Below are 23,910 nucleotides of genomic sequence, written 5' to 3'. Positions count from 1 at the left end.
TGAGTTGTTGGCTCTGATTTCTTTCTTAGCTGAACTCCAGGCCTGTGGTCTAACTCATTGGGAAGGACTAGTACTTCTTTATTTGTAGAGTAGCAATAGTCTCTCCACAGAACAGAGACCTCTGATTTGTCTCCAGACAATTGTTTCTCTTCTTGATTGTGCCTGACCCCTCCAGGACAGGACTCCATCTTTCTTCTCCCAGTTCTTACCTATTCAGGACACTTTCCTTCCCCACTGACTCTCTGCCTGTACAAGTCTGAACCTGGACCATATGTTGTCACCTATTGCTTTATTCTACAGATGGAGGCCTCCAGCAGTCCCATGTCCCATGTGAAAGATTACATGAGTGGAGCCATATTAATGTAGAGCTAAAGTAGCCATTTAAGAGGAACTGCCCTGCTTGTCCTATTTTTCTTTATCTTACAAACTGGACCAAATCACCATAACTCCAAGAAGTCAGTAATAACGAGAATATCCTGTTTGTAAGGACTGCTAAAATTGGACTTTGTTGATGACCAAATTGCTAACCAATCAATTAAATACAACACTAGCTGAATCCCAAGCCAATCCATGAAGCAAATTTCACCTTACTTAATCCAGCACCAATAAACTTTTAAAATACAACTTACTCATTTTTCTCCCTTTTTTTCATAGAAACCATTAGCCCCTCTCCTGTGAAGTTGAAACACTATTTAGGTTTCTGCCTGAATTTGTTCTTCTGAATTGCAATTCTTTCAGATCCCAAGTAAACACTTACCATTTCTCATTTTTGCTCTTTGTCTTTAGGTTAACACCCAGGAGGTGCAAGGAGCAAGAAGTCAGTGCAGATGCAGATGCAGCAAAACACCAAGTTGACATTCTTAGAAGTTTCACTGAAGTGTTACCACTAGCAGGAGGAAGACTGAGGAGCTTTAAGCTTGGAAAGAAGGATGAGATGGCCTTAAGAAAAATCTGTCTACAGGAAATATACTTAGAAACTTAAATTTTCCTTTTTTTTTTTTTTTTGCCTGCATCCTCACTGCTAGTAAGGAGTGAGATCTCCATTACCCCAGAAATGGAAGGATCTCTGGCGTTTTTCACCTGAAGGCCCTCCTCCTCATATAGAAGCCACTAGAGCTAAGAATTCACTTTACATAAGAAAAAAGTCAGTTCCAGTATTTATAAATGCAGTATGTAAGACAATGACAAAACTGGTCAAACTGGTTGGAAGTAGGGCCTTTTCCTATGACCTTGTCTACAGCCAGATGCAGCTGTAAATAGGGGAACATATAAAATGATTAAGTGATGAAAGGTGAGTCTAGTCTTTTCAATGGCTGTAAGAAAGATTTGCCAAGAACTGAACAGACTCAGAGGCCAAGTACTCTGGGAACCTGTGTGAACCACCCATGAGCCCAGGAAGAGAGAGCCGCAACTCCAAAGCATGTAGTGAAGCAGGAAGACTGGAGTTTTTTGTATTTTTTTTTTTAGTATACTCTAGTAGCAGAAAAAATGACTAGGAAGCTGGGAGACCTGGGATCTACTCCCAGCTCTGTCACTAACTAGTAGCAGCCATGAACAAGTCACTTAACTTTTCTGTGATTCAGATTGTTCCTCTGTAGAAAGCAGGGGTTACATTTGTCAGAACATGGAGGCAGCTAGAATGCACATCTGGACTTTTGGTATATGCTCATCAACCTTGTCCTGGTTGAGGCTCCCAAAGGATATGCTGATGGACCTAGCAGGTTCCCAGAGGAAATGTTAATGGACCTAGCCCGATATGTTAACTAACCTGGGGGGGGGGGATGAGATGCAAATAACCTACTAAATATATTGATGAGCAAACTCACCCTCACCAAAATGTGTGGTTGACATGTATAAAAAAGGCACCTGCAGAAGTGCAGGTGGGACTCCTACAAGTCCACCAAGAGGATCTGGAGTCCCCATCTCCATTCCCCATTCCCCATTCCCCCTTGCTCTTCATTCTCCTTGCTCCTACAGGCCCTTGAGTCATTCCAGGAGTTGCCTCTCCCCTCCACCCCTTTCCCCCTTTTCCCTCAATAGACCCATTGCCTGATCCCACAGTGGTCTCCAGGTGATTTCTCAGAGCAGGGCTGCCCTGACAACATTATGTCAGAGGTGACAAATGGGTGGCATGTACACCCTTACTTCTCTCATGCCTTACATAGAGGCTACTGTTCAACTACATCACTTTTTAGAAGTTCTTCTACTGCAGTCTAAGCAGGCACTTCCAATTAAAATTTGTACACAAGTTGAGATCTAATTATTTTCCTTCTAGAGTCCCTTTTAGCTCCTAAATGGAAGGTTCTGATTTTCTAAGAGCTGGCCATTTTCCTGACTTAGTAATAGCTAAAGAAAGAGAAAGAGAGGCAAATTTAGGATTATAATCTCATACACTCCTCCTCCCCACCTCAAAGCTGAGCAGGGTCTTCCTGAGGTCATGCTGTCCTTCCTTCTGTGTCAAAAGTGTTAGTGTTTGAGCTTCTCCTTCTGTCAGTTCATCCAGCATGACATTGTCCCCTGTAGCTCCCTTTTACCTAAAATATCCCACACTTGTTAGTACATGCAGACACGAAGAAAGGTGTTGGGACTGAAAATCTGCTTCCCTAAGGGGAGGGCACAGAAAGACCAATGAAAGAGGCTGGTCACTCCAGTCTGGTAATTAATAGAATTCTTTAAGGGAAACTGACATACAAGGCATGTCTTGGGTGACTGAAAGAATGGATCTCTGCAGCAGGTGCCAAATAATTATATAGGGTAAAGGGGGGGGGGTTGTTAGGGATACTAGTACATGAATGCTCTCAGGTACAAAAATTACTTCACATGCTTGACAAGGTCAGGGCAGTGGCCTGTTCCAGGAAATAGCAAGTCACAGGAGTCAGGGGAGGAGTCCTGATTTATGTCATAATGAATACAAATTATGATCAGACAGTCTCTCAGGGGGGTTGTGGGAAGCATTCTCTGTCTGGCCTGGGTCCAGCTCATGGGTAAGATAGGGGGGTTATGTTACAAATGGGGGTGCCCCCAAATCCCCAGAGCCTGTGGATTGAGGGATGGGGAGAAGGGAACAGCTTTTAAGATGCCTTTGCATCACTATGGCTGGTAGCTAGAGTCTTAGTTATGCAAATGGTTTTGGTTCTCCCAAGGCCCCAAGGAGATGGGAGGGTTTTTGACCATAGAATAGTGAGGAAAGAGCATACAGAGCATGCACAAGGTTCTGTGACTGGTCAGAACTGGTTACCATGCCCACTGCATCACAGGATGCAGTCAGGGATTTAAAAATAAGGTGGCAACCATTTTAGAGAGAGGGAGAGAGGAGATCCATGCAGTTTGCAAGGAGGGCAGAGGAGAACTCCAAGCAGCTTGAAAAGGAAAGAGAGAACTCCATGCTGCTTTGAAAGGGCAAAGCACATGTTTTCCTGGACTATTATACAGAGGCTGATGACATCGTACCTCAGATCCTGAAGAAGACGGCTGACAGATAAGGGATGGGGAACTTCTGGGCACGTTTTTGGCTTCTAGCCTTTTGGGGAGCCAGGGAAGTGCTGGGTCCCGTGGGAGAACAGGGCTCTGAGCTGAAGTGTTCACTGCCCTCCCCAGGTTGGAATATTGTAAATAAAGACCTGTTTTCTTCAACACTAAGCATTGGGTTTTACACCAAGGCGCCACGTGAAAGAACCCCCTTTTGCTCTGTAACAGTCACATCATGAAACAGTCTTTCTTCCACAACACTTAAACATTTATGTTTGGCATCAAGGAACCTACCTGAAAAGGAATTATCTCTAAAAGCCAAGAGTCAAAAAATGAGGCATTTAATGGTTCTATTCACTGCTCACCAAAGTTAACCAGATTTACAGTTTCCACCCTCTGGCAGTAAAACAGGAATGGAGACAGCTTCAGGAATCCAGGCGGTTGCAACTGAGCTTTATTGAAAGAAGCAGTAAAATGGTTAACATGGGGTCCACCTCATGACCCACTGCTTACCATGTTTGTGTTGGATAGGAGCCCTAACTTGAGTTATTTCCCTCAGGAAAAGGAAGGAAGAGAGGAGAGGCAGGTGATGCGAGGAGGTGGGGCATCTCACTGCCCTGGTCTCAGGTGGAGACCTCTACTGAAGCATCAAAGTGGACTGGCACATACGGGTTTCCCTCACAGGCCACGATGATCTGCCTCTCCTTCTGGCTGGTCCGGTATGCACAACTGGGGTACTTGGAACCATTTGTCAGGCGACAGTCTGTGATGTTCATGCTGGAGCTGCTCTTGTGGCAGTTGGGCTGCCCGTTCTTGCAGGTAATGTTTCCCTGGAGGCAAATGGCTTGGACATCTACCAGAGGCTCATGCACAAAGGTGTTCACGGGCTTGCACCTTCCCTCTGTCATTTTCCGGCGCCTCATCATTTGGTCGCAGTAGCTGGAGTTGTTGCCGGGGTGGCCGTTTGGGTCCATGTGCTGCCGCTGAAACTTCATGGCCCGCGATTCCTTGCCCAGGGAAGGCTGGACCCATCCCAGCACCAAAAGCACCAGGACTAGCAGTGGGAACAGGATGAGGGACTTCTTCTGAGCCATGGTGGCCTCAGTCCCCTGGAGGAGCCTAGCCAGGAAAAGGAGAGAAGAGGAAAACCATCACTTTAGAGAGAGAAACCCAGTCACACCTGTGGTCTCCCTGGTTTACAGTCTCCCCTCAGGTCAGCCAGGAAGACACCCCTCTTCCTGAAATATTTCCCAAGTAATGACACACTTATACATACTCTTCTCCAAAAGCATTCGATTCCTACTAGTCACAGAGAGGAAGTTCTCTCCTCTGGCCTGTGACTTTCAAAGTGACTTAAAATACTGTCGATCTTGTTTTTGAATTTTGGAGGTTATTGTTTTTTGTTCTTAATCTAAAATACATTTGAAAAATAAAATACATTTGTACTCAGTGCTCTAGTGGCTCAATAAAACATTCTTTTAAATAAACCATGAGTCAAATTGTATCCCTGATACTATCATGACATCCAGGATCATGGTGGACAGAGCCCTGTTGTCCTACAACACAAGGGAAACTCAACCCAGTGCCTGACACTGGCATCATAAAGGGCCACCATTGTATTCCAAAGAGATGCTTGCCTTGCCCGCAACCTAGGGCTGCTCCTACTCCAGCCCCATGGGTTCTCTGAAGCCATAGTGCTCCCTCATCATCCCAGCTCTGCCCCCAGCTGTGTTTGCCTAGCCCAAGCTTTCTCAATGTCAGCCTTGCCCACCCTGGTTCCCTCCTCTCCAACCCTCAAGCAGAAGCAGCTCCTGAGACATCCTCTCGGGCCACTTACCTGGCTCTCGAGCCTTGGTTCCAGACAAGGGCAAGAGCAAGTGGAAGGCCAATTTCAGCAGTCACCGGATCCCTGTGTTGTGGACTTTATGTAGATTACAAAGGGGCTTGGCTTCCAAAATGAGAATGGGCGGAGGAGCATCTTGGTTTCAGTCCAGAGGAAAACAAGGGCATTGTGAGGAAAGACTGGGGAATTGCTATGCTCCCCCCTTGCAGATTTGCTGGGGAGAGCGAGTCTTTGCCTATAGGAGCCTTTCCTGCCATGTGAATCTCCTCTGTCTGCTGGTTCACAGGAACAGCAGAGAAAGTCACTGTGGCACTGATGCTCAACCCCCAACCAAGTCCCAATAGCCCTCAGAGGTTAGCAAATGGCACTAATATGTAATCAAGTGAGAGGAAGGGAAAGGGAGGTCCTCTCTCTCCCCAGGGATCCTGGAGTGGCTTTGACCAGAACTCCCTATCTCGTAATAGCAGCTCTGGGGGTGAGGGATAAAGAGGAGGGGAGGAAGTGGGGAAAGTTATCCAGCTGTCTCCAGCTGGAGAAGGAGAAGTAGAGTACCTGAACATTTTGGATGAGATGGAAGCCTCTACATGATCTCGCCCAGTTCTCATCACTTCAACCCTCCTGAGGTGAGTGTGTGACAGTTTTTATCTACAGTGACTACTCATCCTATAGGTCATCCTTAAGGAAACTAAAGATAAACCAAAACCTAAAATCCCTTTTGGAGAAAAAATAGAGAACATTGTATTTCTTAGACGCAGCATTCCCTTTTAGAAAGAGATCTCTTTTTGCTGGGTGACAATTTTCATACCACTTGAGTGAGAAATATAAAAATCTTGACTTATTATTTTTTTCTAGTAAAATTATTTTATTTAGTAATATCAATTTCCAATCACTTGAAATAAAAATTTCCATGGTCTTCATTGAACTGTATGTCACTTTCTTTTAGAATGTCCTGTTTGTCATTAAAATAACTTCTAAACTACTTGATGTGTTTAACTTTCAGTTTAACACTCAGATATGGGTTTTTGGAAAGGCAACATGTCACCAGCTCCATGAAGTGGTGAACTGGTCTTTGTTTTGGAAAATCCTCCATGTATTTATTCAGAAATATATGTCCATGATTCTGAACCATCATCATCAAAACCTGCTTCATTGTTAATTGGGAACTTCCATAGTCTCCCCTCTTTTATCCACTGGATGAAACCATTATCAAAAGGCTGTTTATTCACTGCAGCTAACTGCTTTGCAAATCCCACATTCCAAAGTGACAATGCTGTTTCTGTTTCCAGTGCCTCTTCAGTAACTGCCCTAACATAAAAAAAAAAAATAATAAGTTTCTTTCCTTTGAATGTATTTTTTCTAAAATTGCTAAGAGAATCACTGGCTCTGAACTGTGGCACTGGACAGCGGCTCCAAGAGCCAGGTACATACAAGAAAGAACTGAAATGTCCGGCTGTCCGTGTTCTGGATTTAGACCATCTCAGTCCAAATTCTAGTTTAGCACTGTAAGAGCTGGGCTAGTTATGGAACTTGATTTATTTCCCTACTCCTTAGTTTCCTGGTCTCTGAAATGAGCATAATGATACATACTTCTTAGATTTGGTGTTAGGACGAAATAAGGTAAGACCTGCAAAGCACTTTAAAGTCATGCTTAGAAAGCATCTATGAGTGAGGACCCAGAAAAACAGGAATTATTTTCTGGAGGGTGGGCACCTTGTATTACAGGCTTCCCCCACTAGGAGAGTGTTCTAGGAACACATCTGTATCAGTGTGCCATTTGCCATTGTTGTGAGAGGCTGTGGTCAGCCTCAGTGAATTTTTTTTAAAGGCCCTTTCAATTCATTTGCCCATTTAATGGTGGGTGATTCACGAGCACAACTGTCCACACCACACTGCGAGTTCGGCAGTTTTTGACCCAAAATGACATGACCCCCTTGCTCCACCCTTCCTAGTCACCTCATTTCCCCCCAAGTGACTTTTTGTTTTCCTGGATTAATAAAAAGTCCTCAAAGGAAAACGTTTTGCTGATGCAGAAGATGTGAAACAAAAAACAGCAGAAGCGCTAAAAGGCGTTACAATCGACAAAATCAAAAACTGTTTTGAGCAGTGGAGAAAATATCTCAATAGGTGTATTTCATCAAATGGAGAGTACTTTGAAGGTGAGTGAAGTTTAAACATGTAAGAATAAATATACAATTTTTTATAAATAAATCCCAGTTTTGGGGGTCCCCCCTCATGTAAATGGTAGGTCAGTGTTTGTTCACTGGGAGTGGTGTTGAGATTTCCCACTAAGTAAACTGTTTAAGTAGCACTGGGTGATCTCTAAATTGCTTTTTACAGAGGGTAGAGTCAAGTAACAGCCAGGCCCTGGTTTTGCTAAAAACCTGAGCTTAAAATAGCAGGCAGTTTTGAAATCCTGGGGAGGGGAAGAAAGGGGTAGAAGAGACAAGAAAGGGGCCTTAGTAGAAAGAACAGAATTTTTTGAATGAAATTTTCAAATGGTCTTGTCCCATGATATCCAAGAAATCTTTAGTCAAGTCAACCTTATTTGCTAATGTGTACGAGTTTGGAAGTAGCAGTGGGGCTAAGGAAGTCATGGCATGGCATGCAGTTTTAGTTTCATGTTTCTGTAGTTCACTCAACCCCTCACACTCCAGTCATGTTCTTAGTCCTTAGACATTACTCTTATCCACTGGAGTGGTGTCGGAAGGGAAATTTTTCCTACACATTTAGGTTTCTGTTTGCGGGCCTGTAAATTAACTGATGAAAGCCAGACTAACAGGAAAGACTAGACAAAGCTTATTCATGTGCATATGAAGAAGCACAAGAGGGTTGAGAAAGTATAAACTTGAGTGTTTAAGTCAGGCTCTGAAGACCATGGGACATCATGAAGCCACATCAGTGACGGGCCTGAAACCAGGCACAGGTGGCAAAATGAAGGGAAGTACATTTTTCTTCCTTGACAGATGCCTAGAAATTAACATCCAAAATCCTTCTAGAGCCAAGAGCAGCCCAGGAAGATTAGAATTACAGGGCCTCTGTAGGCTGCGGTGTCCAAGGAGCCTCCTTAGGGAGAAGTTGTGTGGCAAGGGCCCACTTACTTCTTTCATGCCTTCCACACTTTATTCTTAAGTAGCATACCCGCTCTTATTCCAAGTTATGCACAGTTTTCCTGATTCCTCTTCAGGAGTGAGGCTCCAGACTCTCTGGAGCTAACTCCATGGAGACAAAGGTCAATTTGGATTAGCATAATTTGGGAGACTTCATGATCTTCTGACACTAAAGAGCCTCTTAGGGGACAAACAACATGGCCCCTCAATCCTGTCACAAAGTTGTGTATTTATAGGCCTCAATTGAGAAACCCTGTCCTTAGTGAAACATTGTACAATCTCCCCATTTCAGCCTCCTGTCCACACCCCAGCATTTCATCTCACATGACAATGACTAAAGGGCAAAAGGCTTTGAAGGCTGCATAGGTTATCGTTCCTGTTGACGATTCTCATTTTATAAGACTTCTCATTTCTCTTCCCAAGCTCATTTCACTTGTATACATCCAACAGTGTGAACTGGGAAAGAAAGGGGCTCCAACATCTGAGCCCTTGTTTGAGGTCAACCAGGTACAGGTTGCACTTTCCCAGAGGGTGGCTCTGGTGAGTGTGTGAGCCCAACAGGTGTAGTCAATAACGTGGTCTCTGGAACACACAGAGAAGGGCCCCAGTCTCCCACCTCCCCTTCCCAGCCTCTCGACACTATCAGTTTCCCTCAGCGCCAAGGACAGAGGGTGTTCTCCTATGTCCTTTCTCACTCCAGGTGTCAGCCCTACATCTTCTTAATTAGAGGTCAGATATTGCTCAGGGTGTCTGAGGAAAGATGAAGACTTGAGCGTCTATGGTTCCTGACAGATGACCTAACTACCTTTCAGCTTAGGTGGTTCAGTGGTCTCCTTGGTTTCACCTATTATAGGAGTATATCCCCTGCTCTCCCTGGTAGGGCAAGCACCAGTGCCTTTGTTCTTTGTTCCAGCTCTTCTGATAACTTAACCCAGTGGTATTAATTATTGACCTGGACTCCTGTGTGAAAGGAAACAGATGATAAGAGAGGAAGGCGAGACACATAAGGGACCTGGGAGTCTGGAATATGCAGTCCCCACCAGAGTCACAGACCTTGTCTTCTTCTGAGAAGAGCTAAGCAGTTAGTTCAAGAACTTTGTTGTAGACCCAAGTGCTGAGAATCCCCTCAACAGAAGCAGCCCCTGTAATTGTAATACAAACCAGACCTTGACAAGAGCTCTAGAACAGGTAGGACAGGGTTATCAGAAAACAATGAGAGGAAAGGGCTGGAGTGAGGGAAATCAGGAAAGATTTCAGAGCAGAGATTACCTTGGATAGGACTTTTAAGGATAAATAATTTTTGTTTTCGTGTTTTATTTTTTAAATTAAGGATGGGGTAAGGACAATGCAGACCAAAAGGGGGGGGCAGACAGAGAAGTAGACACTTGTGGTAGAGCACTGTGTATTTAGAAAATATCAAGTTCCTCCATGTGACTGGGAGGAGGTGAGGAATGGCACAGGAAAGAAAAATGTAAGCCTGAGTAGAAGTATCTTTAATGCCATGGAAATGACTTCAATAGTGAAAGATATAGACAGTTACTTTAAAAATAAGGAATGGAATGGCACAGCAATGGAAGGGAACTTCCACGGTTTTCCCTTTATACACAAAAGGAGACTTAGGACCACAGTAGTCCCAAGGTCACACAGCACCTTGGCAACCAAAACAGAAACCAGCCTCAGGTCCCCAACTTCCACGGCAGTGTCCTCACTACCCTGTGCTGCCTGGTGTGCCCTGGGTGGGGAACACGCCCCCAGGGTTGCACCCAAAGAGGTTCAATATCTCATTGTGAAATTGATCTCTTTTTCTAGCTCAGGATTTCCCCCAGAGTTCTCTCCTCACCCTTCCTGCTGTGAAGTGTGGTGGGAGAAGGGAAGCAGGGATAGCTCTGCTGCTGACCCCACCTGTGGAAGGCTGGAGACTCATATGGAGGCACCATCAGGGGTACTTCCACTGGAGCAGTTGGGATGAAGGAAATGAAAGCAGGGAGGGGATGAGTGGCTCGGGGCACATTTGTTGATTCCACTGGAGACCCTGGAGGAAGGGGACTCTGTTTAGGAGGAAGAGGTCCCTAAGATAGTTACTCCAAGCAATTCCCTCCCTCTCTTTAAGAGGCCTCACATGCTGGCTCCATCAAGGAAGCAAGGTCTTGAGAATAGTCATTTGCTTAGAAATTTTTTGGGTCTCATGTCTTCCATCTCCTGCTTTCCTCCTTGTGTCAGTCATCAAGACTGTTACAATGAGCACAACAGTGCTTCTTTTCCCAAAAGTAGGAGATATCGTCAAGAGCAAACCATGTGGATGGGCAAGTCAGTGTAGAGAGTTCAGCCTTATCCAGTTCAGAGGACAAGTCTCACATCTACTTAAGTGGAACCCTTTATTGACTCACTAAGTCCAGCCTCCTGACCCACTGGCTGACCCACTTTGAGTTTTGGATTAAACAGTCCTAATGCCTTCTCTCATTGCAATCTCATCTGGCAGGAGTTTCCTCTCTCTGAATATGTGTATCACTTCTCCAGAAAGGCTAATCCTTAATCCCTCTCTGCTTTTCTGGTTCTGCCTCAAATTCAACTCTACTTTTTAAAAAGATTTGATTTATTTATTTTTAGAGAGAAGGGGAGGGAGGGAGAAAGAGAGAGTGAGGAACATCAATGGGCTGTCCCTCACACACCCAGGAATGTGCACCGACAGGGAATTGAATCAGTGATCTTTTGCTTTTGTGGATGAGGCCCAACCCACTGAGCCACACCAGTCAGGGCTATACTTTTTTTTTTGTCTTTTATCCATTTTCTCTCTCACAGAGGAGCGAGAAAAGCAGACCTCGGCAGTGTTCTGGTTGTTTTCTATGAGCAGGAGAGAGTATCCCACTGTCAGCAGAACATGTGTGAGGGTAAGTGTGGGTGCCAGGCAACCCAGCACCCCACCCCACAAACCAGCAAGGTCACAAGGCCCCTGTCAGCAGATCTGCAGTGATTGCGCCAAACCATGTGACTTCTCTGAGCCATAGTATTGTTTTCTGAGAAATGAAAGAGTGAAGAAAGATGATGTCTAAGATTACACCAAGTTAAATCATTGTTTTCAATGTTTTCTTCTTCTAAAGAACTTCCTCTTAATACCTCCCAGAAAGAAAGATTGGATATAAATATAAAATCTATTTCCTTAAGACTTTTATGCTTTTTAAAGAACCAAAGTTGCTTTTGTGACTGTATTCACCAATTAATTGCCTTTGGTTTAACTACATAATAAACTAATTCACACAGAAACACAGATACACCGAAAGGAAAAGTTCTCACTTCCTCCCAATGCCCTTACTGAATTCCTATAAAAGACCAGCAAGAAATAAATTTTTACCCCAATATGGATTTTGTATATTTTTATATTAAGTAAAATGCACAAAATCCTATCTTTCAATGAAAAAAATTAAACGTCTTCATAGTGTTCACATTTGAAGAAATTTAAAGCTTTAATTGCAGAGCTGAGGTGGCATAAAAAATAAGCATTGCAATTTAATACACTAATTTATTTTATGTCAATTTCTTTTTTTTATTTTTATTATTATTCTATTATAGTTGTCCTAATTTTTCCTCCTTTGCCCTCTTCTGCCCAGTCCTCCTGCCTCTGCTCCACAGTTGTTGTTTTTTATAGTACGTAAAAACAATCTTGGCCTGCCTGTGGTTCCATTATCAATTCATTGGGTAAATAAAAAGTTTCAGGAATACAGACTTATGAGAGATCCAGAAATGAGAGAAAAATCTAGTAATAAAGTTCATAATATAGAATTAGAGAGTTCTCATTAATTTTTAGAACAAGTAAATAGTAAGTAATTATTCATTAGAAAGTTCCAGCATACATTTCTCTAAGTTACCAAATGGATGGTAAGTACTGAAAAAGACACAAAATAATAAAATTCCTTATTAACAAATAGAAATATGTTACTTGTAGTTTCATCACTTATTAAAACATTAACATTTTACTGTGTAATTCTCCACACTTTGGTCTATGCTATATACAGTTTTATAAAATATGGGATACTGCCTTGACTAGTGTGGCTCAGATGGTTGGGGGTAGTCTTGTAAAGCAAAGGGGCATATATCTGCGTTTCAGTTCGGTCCCCATTCAGGGCACATGTGAGAGGCAGTTGATCAATGTTTCTCTCCCTCTCTTTCTCCCTCCCTTCCCTCATCTCTAAAAATAAATTTAAAGAACTTTTAAAAATAAGTAGAATAAAATATGAGACACTATATACTTTATATAATGTTTCAGGTTCTGCTTTTTCTCTTAAAATGCATCTGGGCTCCTGATAGAATTCAGTTTCTTACCTTAGATACTGGTGAACAAAGATAGGTTCACTTTGAATTAATTTATAAAGTTATAAACTTAAAATGTGTTTTATTCTGCATATATGTTATATATAACAAAAAAATTATTAAAAATGCATCCTAAAAATTTATTACAATTCATGGCTCTATAGTATTTCACATTATGGATGTAGCATGATCCATTAAACAAATTCCCTATTGTTGGGCATTCATAACATTTACAACTTTTTACATGTACACATTCTAAAATAAAAACCCACCCACATTTGCATTTATATTCTTGGTGCATTAGTCAGGTTCCCTGGCAAACAGACACTGAGATAAAGACTTGCATTCAGGAATTTTAATGGGAAGTGGTCTTGAGATCAATACCTATAGAGGAGTCTGCAGTGACCCTAAGTGCAGGCAGGTACTCACCGAGGCTGAGACCCATGGCCTACTAGCGAGACTGAACCCCACTATAGTTTATTTTGTTTGTGGTTTTTGCCTAGGCTGAAATTTTGTGCTTGGGTTAAACTCAGGACCTCTGCAAAGAGGAGCCATTTCTTTCTTTCCAAAATGGCAGCCTCTAGGCACACAAAAGTGTTTGATCTGTACCAGGAGATGCTAAGAGAGAGTGAGCATTTCAGTGCCCACAATTATAGAACTTATGCTATCAGAATGATAAGGGATGCCTTCAAAGAAAATAACAATGTAAAAATATCCTGTAGAAATTCAGACTAGTGAATAAAGCCAAAAGAGACCTGGGAATGACTCATGGACAGGTCCACATGAGTCAACTGTATTTGGCTGAAAAGATTATCACTGAGAATTGAGAGAAGTCCAAGACCTAAGGACCACCACCACCAGGTACCACCAGCGACCCTGGACCACCTTCAGCATCTCTTCTATGCTTGGGATGGGGGCTCCCAACAGACCATGAGTGGCCTCTTGCTTCAGCTTAAAATAATAGCCTCTTGAACAGTCTGTCCTGTAAGAACTGATAAATTGAATGAAGTTTCCATTCTTCTGCAGCCTTAGTGAAAAAGGGTGGCTATCTCTCCATGATTCAAGTCTTGGAATGAAGAGTTGGAGCTCACTTAAAATAATATTGTGTGTTACTGTCTCCTCTCCAACTCATCCCTCAAGTAGCTCATCACCACCTGTATAGAGAATCTCCAGACTTTGTTTCTTGGTCCTTGACAATAAACAGAATTGTCTCCCTGAAGAAAAATAAGACCCTATAATAGAGAGTGAAAGAAGCATGACTGAGCAGAAGGAGGAGCTGAATTTTGATACAGTTACAACAAAGATCTCAGCCAATCCCACAGGAAGCTCTAGAGCTGGAATGACGCTTCAGAGTTGTCCTGAATTAAGATAAAGGGGCAAGGCCTTTAAACCCCCTTATTATTTATTCACTAGATGTGGACTGCCAGGGACTGGGGGTGGGGTTAGGAGAAGAGGAGGCTTTACCTTAGGCAGGATGGTTTTTAGCCACTGTGGGTGATTCCCTGAGAGGTACTTGGCTGAGAGCTGTCTGTCACCACCAGGCCAGCAGCTGGGGAGTGGGTGCCTTGGCCCAGAAGTTGAGAAATTGCAACACACATCACGGCATCCACTACACCTTGTCCTATTAACTTTTAGGCAAAAATTTCTCGACGTGTTCAGAGGGCATAAGCTTTTAACACAGCTTTAGATATAGCTACAAAACCTGGGGGAAGGATCATGTTTCTGGCTTATTAGTGGAGAATCTGAAGTCCAGACAGAGCATGAGTAATTTTCTCTAAATATACAGTTAGTAAGTCACAGGGTTGGGAGTTGTTTCTCAGCCTTTGACAGCAACACCCAGCTTCCACCTGAGCTGTTACAATTTCTCTGTCTTACCTATATAGTTTTCTTAATTATAAATGGCTGGCTACTTCCATGTGAAAGGAGGTGGGACTGTCTCAAAAATTCTGAGAGCTTCCAGGAAGACCTTCTACTCCCAATAGCCAAGTTTATTGTTACATATTTCCATAAATATTCTTCTGCTTGGCTTTTTGTTGTTGTTGTTGTTCACAGAAGTGGTTGCACAGAAGACACATTTCCTCATAAAATTGCTTGTTTTCCTTCTTCAAGAAAGGAGCAGTGCAAAACCCAGGGGTCTAGAAAATCTGGATGATTAGAAATTTTTAGAAACCAGGATCCCATCAATAGATTTTTTAAAGGATTTGATAAGATTTAAAATGGGGAGGGATATAATTGTGGGAGAAGGGTTGGGCTGGGTGGGGGGGGAGCAATGGGGGAAAAATGGGACAACTGTAATTGAAAAACCAAAAAATAAAAGAAAAAAACATATATATTGATTTTCTTTCAAGGAATAGAGAGACATTTCCTTAACATGATAAAAGTGTCTAGATCGAGATGACTCATGGTTTCCTTTAGTGCCAAATCTGATCACTTGCAGCAGTTATCTTTAGTGCTTTATAATCAATCAGACAAGTTTACTATGAAAAAGAATGGGAAGGAGCAGCAAGCACTTAACCAATGTTTATCTAGCTAAGCATATCTTTCTAAAATTAGAAGCAAATAATATTTATTATTATTTGATATTGTTTTGGAAGAACTAGCCAAATCAATAAGATATGGAAGAAAATGTGTTTAGGAAATTTGGAAAGGAAGAAATTACAGTAGCACTATTTCTAAGTGATATTTAAGAAAACCAAAAACCATGGCCAATTAAAACTTTTTGACTTACATTAAGAACCTATATTAAAAAAAGAATTTATAAATAACCAGATATAGATGTGGGTATGATTATCTTATTATGAAGAGTTCTACATTTGAAGTCATTATATATGAAGTCATAAACTTAAAATTACCTACTTTATAAAAATAACATTTTATTTGAAAATTGCTAATGTTTGAAAGCAGGCAAGATAAGGGTAGCAACAGAAAATGCTTGATGATTAGAGCTTATATTACTCACAATATAGCATTCTCTTGGTGAATACTTCACACATCATGGTCCCCAGATTTGTTGGCTTAAAGCCTGAATTTGTTTCCAGAGGGGAAAATGTAAGTAAATTCATAAATCACCCAGGTGATATGCTATGAAATAATCATCAAAGTCATAAAAGTCAAGAAAAGACTGAGGAATTGTTCTAGATTGAAGGAAAATAAAGAGACATGACAACTAAAAGCAACATGTGATTCCGAGCTGAGCTCTTTTGCTATAAAAGACACTATTGAGTCAACTGGCAAAACTTGAATAAGATCTGAAGATTAGATGGAAGTAATGTATCAATGTTCAGTTCCTGATTTTGATGGCTATTTGATGATTATGGTTGAAGAGGAGAATGTCCTTGTTTCTATGAAATACCCAGTAGTGTATTTGGTGAGGCTGAGTTGTGGCAGGAGGTGATGGACAACATGTCCTCAATATAATTTATGTCTCATTTGGTTTAAGAAAAAGAAACTTCTTGGAACTCACCTGCAACAATTAGGTAAATTTGAAAACTTTTTTCAAAATGAAAAAAGTTATATTAAAAAATATGGGAAAGTCCAAACAGAGGACTTTTAAATCTAAGAAAAACTGGGTCAAAATTTTATATGCAGGTATATTGCAAAATATTCAAAACAAGAGATAACAATGAGCACAAGAAAGTCTGGGAGAAAAGGACATGAGTGGGATGGTCTTGAATGATCACTTAAGATCATTGTAAGGACAGGCTAGGATACGATACCTGGGTGGTCTTGCCTGTCAAAGTGCCAGAGGAAGTGAAAACATAAGAGAAGTAGATGGAGTCCAAAATAATACATTAATTCCAAGAAACATTCTAAGCGGGACTATTAAAGTTCTGATTTACTGTCTGGACTTAACATGAAAGGGGTGATAAATAGCAGTCAGCACAGATGTACGTGAAAGTCAAATGAGACTAATCTCATCTCCTGCTTTGATAAGATAGAATTAAGAAATGCAGGGAGTAGGTAAAATCAGTACTCAGAACATCCCACAACCACATCAAAATTACAGCTAAACTATATAATAATTATCATTTAGAACCACCTGAAATCTAGGTGACCAGAAGTCCTATAACTAAGGATATAAAGAAGCCATATTGAGACTGGTAGAATGGTGGAGACTCAAAATGGGCTGGTCCTACACCCATGTAAGGTGGTTAAAAATTGGGAGGAATATCTTGGCTTCAGAGGTCCTCCCTAAGGAGCCAGAATCCCAGCCCCACACATGACTTCCCAGCCCAGAGTTGCAGTGCCAGGAATAGAAGTCCCTGTAACTCTGGGCTCTAAAAATCAGCAGGGATTGTAACTGAGTGAGGAGGGCTTCTGGAGTACCAGGCTTTCCTCTTAAAGAGGCCACACACAGACTTATTTGAATTCACTTGCTCTGAGCTCCAGCAGTGGGGCAGCAGCTCAAAAGGCACCAGGGATGCATATGAAGGAACTGAATTGATTGGCATCAGGGTGAGAGTTAGAGATACAATTTTCTCCAGACAGAAGTGCTGGTAGAGGCCACTGTTTTTTAACTGAGCCCTCCCTGACAGAGCCAACAAGCAGGCACTGTATCTGAGTCTTCATCAACCTGGCTAATGCTGTTCAACCCTACCTTGCCCCAACCTGCAGGCCCATCCAAACCCATTCCAGTGGCTTTTCCATTCCAATGGAACAAACATTCAACAGCAAAGGAGGTGCAGAAGTCCTGGGACGTGATAACTCTAGGAGTTCTGTTTTGGGTGATTCACTTACAAAGGCTAAGAAAACAAAAGGACTATCCAGTACAAACCCAAATACCTATTCTTTTGGATCACTAATAAATTCTTGTTGCCTCTCACTTTAGCCTCTTATTTTTAGGTTAGCAACCCCATAAAAATGTCAAGAATTCTCTGAACAAACCCTTGGATTCCAAATATTCATCTATTAGTATCACCTACCTGGAGGAGGAGTCCAAAATTCTGAGTGAGAAGAGTAGTTTTGTGGGGCTGGAAAAGACCTCAGAATGTCTGGTTTAAGAAGCTAATATTTTAAACAAGACTTACTTTTTTTTCCTAAGTGGAGAAGTAACATATTCAGTACAGAAACATTAATATATTTGGGGGGAAAAATCACAAAACTTAAAAAAATAGCTATAATCTCACCAACCAAAGAAAAACACTCTTCATATTTACTAATTTCTAACCAGTGTTTTTTTTTCTGATTGTATTTAAAACTAAAGTATGTAATACATAATATTTTTTGTTCTGCTATTTTTTTCTTTTTTGCTTAGCAACACAAAAGGTGTGTTTTTCCAATCCTATAAAATTTCTCCTGAAGTGTAACTTATACTGGCAGCACCAGAGGTTTGCATTCTAGATGGTGTCATCATTGTAGAGTATTTCAGTTATTTTCCCTACTCAGGACACGAGACTGAGAGCTGATAACTGTGTTTGAAGTTTTGCCCTCAGTGGCAGTCTTTCTTCCTTAAAAAAAAAAAAAAAAAAAAATTACTGTTTATGCTAAAGAGTTGTCCCAATTTTTCCACTTCTACCCAGCCACCCCCTTCCTAAGGCAAGCCCCACACCGTCGCCCATGACCATGAGTCATGCATATACATTCTATCTGCGGTCTTCCTTGCTGTGCTGTTTCAAGGGCATGTGATTACCTGAGCAGGTGCTTGTTCTTAAAGTTCTTGTTCTTTGTTTTAGTTTAGAGAGTTAACAACATCCCTCACTCACAGTCAAGCAAAATTGCAATTCTAGAGTGTAAATTTGAAGGTGTCACGTTAAAGACTAAATGAGCAAGAGAGCATGAAGAGTAAAGTAAACTCAGAAATCTATTCTTTAACTGTTAGGCTGTATTTGTGCTGGATGAAATTTCTGTTTATTTCTCAATTATCCTCCAGCCGTGAGTCAGTCAGTAACCAAGAAACTTCTAACTTATCTCCTGCTGTTCTAAAGAAAGAAATTCCGGTCTACGGGGATTCAGGTGATGCAGCGCCCCCTGCGGGCCAATGAGGCAGCCGTAGGCACCAGAGTCGTCTGGCTGGCCACCTCTCCTCAAGGCAGGGGCTTCTTCGGATGCTTTGCCCCGTGATCAGGGTTTGTTTCTATAAAGGAAGTGGCTTTCCATCTCCTGTATATTTCTTAATCACCCCCCCCCCGCAAAATACCATTGGGGAGAAGGAAGCTGAAGGTCGGGGAGAAGGACCCTGATACTCGAAGCCGCACAGGACCGGTGCCACCAGGAGTTCTTATTAGAGCAGCTCCTGTGAAAATCAATCCAGCCGGCCTGGGGGCAGCCTCCGGGTGAGTGCACGGCTCTTCCAGAGTACAGGGGGTAACAAGGCTTCCCTTCCCTCATCTTCCCCATACCCATCTTGTCCTGCACACACACACACAAAAAACCCTCAGTGACAGGAGTGTGGGGTGGAGAGTGGAGTTGGAAGAGGAGGCTGTGAGGGAGAAGCAGGAGCTGGTGACTGGGAACAAGGAGAGAACCGTCTACAGAGAAGCATTTACAAAGAAGACTGGCAAGACCTCAAAGAGGTATAGAAGGCAAGTAACTCAGTCTCCTATGTCAGGTCTGGAAGAGGTCTTGCTATCCAGGTGGACAAGTGCCCTCTTCTCACAGGTCACAGGAATGGGCCTTGTGGTCCTTGTTGTGATAGTGGTAGTAGGGGTGTTAGGTCCCAGCATTGGGTCTGACATTGTGAGTACTGTTGTGACAGTTGAACACGGAGGGCACAGATGGACTTCTGCAGAAATCTGCTATGATGGCAAAACCTCCTGAAGGAAGGTTTTTGTTCCACTTGCATTTACACCTGTGAATCACCATGGTTACCTCACCATCACATCCCAGCATCTATCAGTGGTGTCCTTCAGGGACCCATGACCTGGGGTTGTTTTTGTGTTGTGTTGAGAAGGGCAGGCCTGGAGTGAAGACAGGTTGCTCCAGGAAAAGGAGGAGGATAAAGAGGATCCACATCATTCATGTTTCCTGTGAAACTAAGTAAAAGAAGAGCGGGGTCAGAGACCAGGCTATGCTCCCTTTCACCAAGATACCTATTTCTATGAACTCTTGGCCCAAGCACCTAATGTCATAAAATTTCCCTTCCTGCCCCTATCTATAGATATTCTTCTTGTACTCAGGGCAGCTACTATTTTCACATCCTTTTTCCAGTTCATTTGCCTTCATTTCTATGGGTAAGAGGTGAGGCAAGGACAGAACTACGTGTCAGTAAAGGGGGTTCCTTCCACTCACCCCTTCACGAGTCTGTCATACAATGTTATTTCAAACCCAAAGTGATTCTTGCTCCTTACTTAAGCAGAACAGTTAACCTAAAAACTTCCATCTCTAAAGGGTTTGCATCTATCAGCCACCTGATTACAGCCTGTGAGGGAGGTGGGTGTCACTGCCCACCCTTCTCTATAAGGTGTTAGCTCAGAAAGGAATTAACAGATCCATAGGCCTTGCGTCTTACAAAATATTTTCCCCTATATACACATGCCTAGTTTAAATGCTGTGAAGAAGAAAAAATGTGACCATTTCAATTTTAATGGAGTAGTTCATGTTTCCCCCACATATTTCTCTGACTCACAATAAGGATTCCCAACTCTTCCATATATGGAACCCATCATCAGGAAACTTCTCAACAGGTGCTCAGGATTTCTGACTACTGACTGGGTGTCAGGTTCCTGTGTCTGGGTTTAATATTCTGACTCCTTTTTGAATACCTGAGATTCCCAGGGAAGGGTTTTTGCATAGCAAATGGCATCCATAGGGTGAGATGTGTCCCGCTCAGAGGTGGATATTCCTCCCACAAATGGAACTTCCATTGCCTCTGTCTTTTCTCTAATTCAGTAGAAGTCACACTGTGCATATGTTCTTCCCAGACCTTAGGGTGAAGGCTGTATGGAAACTCCAAGGCCTGTCAATGATTTTAAACAGTTTCCATAGTAGGACTAATTTAATGTTTTCCATTTCGCATCTAGAATATTTCTCAGCATCACACAGAGTACCTATAACATCACTGCGAATATGAAGAAAGAATCCTGCAGTTTGGTGCCTGTCTGTCCTAGCTTACTCTTGGAAGTCTGCAAGTCACCTCATTCTTCTATTCCTCATCTCTAAAATGAAGGTTATAGACTAAAGATCACTTTCAGTTTTGTCATTCTCTGTCTTTCCCTAGTTACACATTACTGTGAATATGAGTCCATATGTGAATGTGTGTGTGTGCATATTAGTTTATATATATTCAGGTAAGGAGAAATACTTTGTTTGCAGATTGGGTTTCTATTTGGGAATTCTTAATTCAGTGAAGTCTAATTTTTCTTAAGAGCGGTTGTTAGTGAATTAAGGCCATAAATGTAATCACTTTTGTGTACAGATTGCATTGGTTTTGTTTCCAAAATTAAAATTAAGTGTTCTCATTGCAGGAGAAGTTGCCTAAGACTTGGGTCTCCATTTCAGTAAGGCAAGGAAAGAAATCAGTATATACAATTTCCATAACTCAAAAATCAACTAGGTTAGGAAACTTGCTAATGAAGGTTTTGGGTGGTGTATATAATCAACAAGTTGTAAAGTAAGTAGACTTTATATGTTTTGCCAGATCTCCTAAGCAGAAAGGTCTCAAATGCCTTTTATCTAACTAGGCAACAGAGCAAAGTCTGGTGAATCTCTGGCAAGAAACTGAGTTGAGATCTAATACCTAGATTTCAATATCCTTTAACTTCTAGCTGCTTTATAGTTGGCAAACAAAAGAGGAACTACCTCTTTTTGAACTTTATTATGCTCAGCTATTTTTGTTTAATCCACACAATAATTCTGACAAGTGTGTGTTAATATTTACAGATTTCAGTCTCATGTGTTCATGGCCCTGCATAACTGACCATTCTGGTTAAGGTGTCCAATCCTCTGGGGTGCTCCACTCGGCCAAGTAGTATGTACAGGATCTCATTACTCACAAGTAGCAGAGCTCTGACTCAAACCAACGTCCTTTATCTGACCTTAACTTTCTGAAGAGAGAATGTGGCAGGCAGCAGGACAAGAAAAGATTTAAGAACTTATCCTTCATGAGAAAAGCTTGTCTTTCTATGAAGGAGAAAGACACTTTTGTAGTGTGAGACTAACTTAGCCCTCTGAAGATGACCAAAAATAAAAAGCACATTACCTAAAATCAGTAGTTGTGATTGGTGACAGTTACTGGACCATATGTGGCTTAGCCAACAAAAATTTATATGAGGAAATTTAGTTTAAGGTAAAATGTTTGTTTATCTTAAAATATATTTAATAAACTGAACAAGAAAGAGTGTTTTTACAGAAAGATCATGACTCGTTATGAAGGAAGAAATATGTGTGGGGTAGCTAATTTCCATTTTTGTCACAAATAGAAGAATAGATGCAGTAAAGATAGAAAAGCACAAAGAAAGTTCTAAAAAAGAGTTTTCAAAAATTAGTTAAATGAAACCCAGGAACATTTACAAACCCTTATTAATGTTTGACACTGATGTCAACACCTTTACAAAAGAGAGAAAAAAGTCAACCACAAAACTGGACTTAAAACAGTTTATTTTCTCATTAGAAAACAACAGGGAGAGCAATGAGGAAAAAATGGGACAACTGTAACAGAGCAACAATAACAAAATTTTTTTAAAGAAAACAACAATAACATTAAAAATACTGTCCTACAATATCATATTAGAAACATAGACAAAAAAAAAGTGAAATGTGTAAATTAGGAATGAGTCCTAGGAAGCCTGTGATAATTGTGTGTTGGCTGCTCACAAGAGACTGAGTCCCAGAAGAACATCTATCATGGAGGACAGTGTAAAAATATCACAGGGGAAAAATATCACAGGAGCACACGTCTGTGGGAGCCTGCTCTGTGGGAGCTGGGAGCTGGGGAAAAATAACCAAGAAATAGCCCTTTTCTCTCTGGAATGTGTGCTCCAATTGTGCTGGTACCAGAAGAGAAGGATAGCAGGTGTCAGGTGGGTAACATGGTGCAGAGAGCTATAACCCACTGGAGGAGGGTCCCAGTACAAACAGCAGAGTGGGGAATATTGATTGTTTGGGGATGGGCCAGTCTTCACTTCCTCTTTTAGGAACTATATTCCAGTTTTCTTTGGAAAATTAACCTTCTACTTTACCCCAATCTGTGATTTGAGTGGACTGGCTCTCTCACAGCTCCAATGATGAACTGATCAGTGCTTGGGTCTCATTTTTCTGGACACAGTGGTTGCTTCTGAGATGGGCATTTGACTCAATGAGAGACTTTTACTAGGAATACCAGGGAATGAATACAGGTGCTATTTTCTACTGAACTTAATCCTGAGAGAATATAAGGTCTAGAGTTCCTGCAGCCACTGTACAAATATGTGAGGAACATCTGTCTGATAGTGGAGCTATGATGGAGGAAAAGAGGAACATAAAAAAACAGATCAACTGGGTTCTTTTTCATCATCTGAGTTCTGATAAGCTGCTCATTAAGCCATAACTATCCTTTATTGCTTACAATGGTTTAACTGTACATTCAGGTTCTTACAACATCACAAAGGCCACATACTTGGAGTGAAGGGGGTTTGAGTAGCTTCAAGTGGCAGGAAGAAGAGTGTAGTAATTTTCTATTAGAAATCTTTGCAGCAAAATTTATTTATTCCTGCAGGAGTAGGATTTATAAGTAAAATAGTCAAAGTAGGTCTCCTTGAAAAATAACTTATAAGCAAAGATTTAGAGGAAGTGAGGAAGTTAGCATGAACATAGAGGGTGGGGAGAGGCTTGATGGCCCTAAGTTGGAAATATCCTTGATGTCTTCAAGAAACAGAAGAGAGGCCAGGGAACTAGAGAACATCTTGAAAAGTAATGGGTTTGGGAAGCTAGATCCTGTATGAGCACATGAGGTGTCGTAGGATTTTAACTTTTACTCAAAATGAGATAAAGAAACTTTAAAGGATGGTGAGCAGAGTTGTGTGGTCTGAGTTAAGTTTTAAAAGGATCACTCTGGCTGTCCTTGTGTAGTTGGGCTCAAGGGTGGAAGAAGGAAGCCCAGTAATCCCAGTGAGAGCTGATGGTGGTTCAGATTGGGGGTAGCACTAAAATCAGTAAGAGGTGGTCAGATTTTGCCTCTGTTTTAAATTTTTTTACCCTCACCCAAGGACACATGTTTTTTGCTGCTTTTAGAAAGAGAGAAGCACAGATTGGTTGCCTCTAGTATGTGCTTGG

The 23,910-nt window shown here is 41.7% G+C and overlaps 2 protein-coding genes and 1 pseudogene across 3 annotated transcripts in view; 2 read left to right on the top strand and 1 right to left on the bottom strand.

Annotated features, from left to right (window-relative positions):
* Positions 1-3,900: 3,900 nt before the first annotated feature.
* RNASE1 (ribonuclease A family member 1, pancreatic) lies at positions 3,901-5,431 on the bottom strand. Its single transcript, XM_090270350.1, has 2 exons — positions 5,306-5,431; positions 3,901-4,587 (listed from the first exon to the last, which is right to left on the bottom strand). The coding sequence occupies exon 2, from the start codon at positions 4,560-4,562 to the stop codon at positions 4,092-4,094; it is 471 nt and encodes a 156-aa protein (XP_090126476.1). The 5' UTR covers positions 4,563-4,587; positions 5,306-5,431; the 3' UTR covers positions 3,901-4,091.
* Positions 5,432-5,479: 48 nt separating this feature from the next.
* LOC150016145 (non-secretory ribonuclease-like) overlaps positions 5,480-23,910 on the top strand; it is a 36,797-nt gene continuing 18,366 nt past the window's right edge. For both annotated transcript variants that reach the window (XM_090270352.1, XM_090270351.1), the window contains exon 1: positions 5,480-5,934. The gene's annotated coding sequence lies outside the window, so the exon portion shown is untranslated. The remainder of the gene's footprint in view (positions 5,935-23,910) is intronic.
* LOC150016146 (LYR motif-containing protein 4 pseudogene) lies at positions 13,294-13,568 on the top strand (annotated as a pseudogene).

Source organism: Furipterus horrens, unplaced genomic scaffold, assembly GCF_987537825.1.
Source record: "Furipterus horrens unplaced genomic scaffold, mFurHor1.1.pri manual_scaffold_3, whole genome shotgun sequence".
NCBI classification, from domain to species: domain Eukaryota; kingdom Metazoa; phylum Chordata; class Mammalia; order Chiroptera; family Furipteridae; genus Furipterus; species Furipterus horrens.
Note: the sequence above shows the minus strand (reverse complement) of the source record. Positions and strands in the feature narration are given on the sequence as shown.

Bases quoted from the DNA above. Each gene is read 5' to 3' on its own strand.
- RNASE1 (XM_090270350.1), bottom strand. From the start codon at position 4,562: ATGGCTCAGAAGAAGTCCCTCATCCTGTTCCCACTGCTAGTCCTGGTG.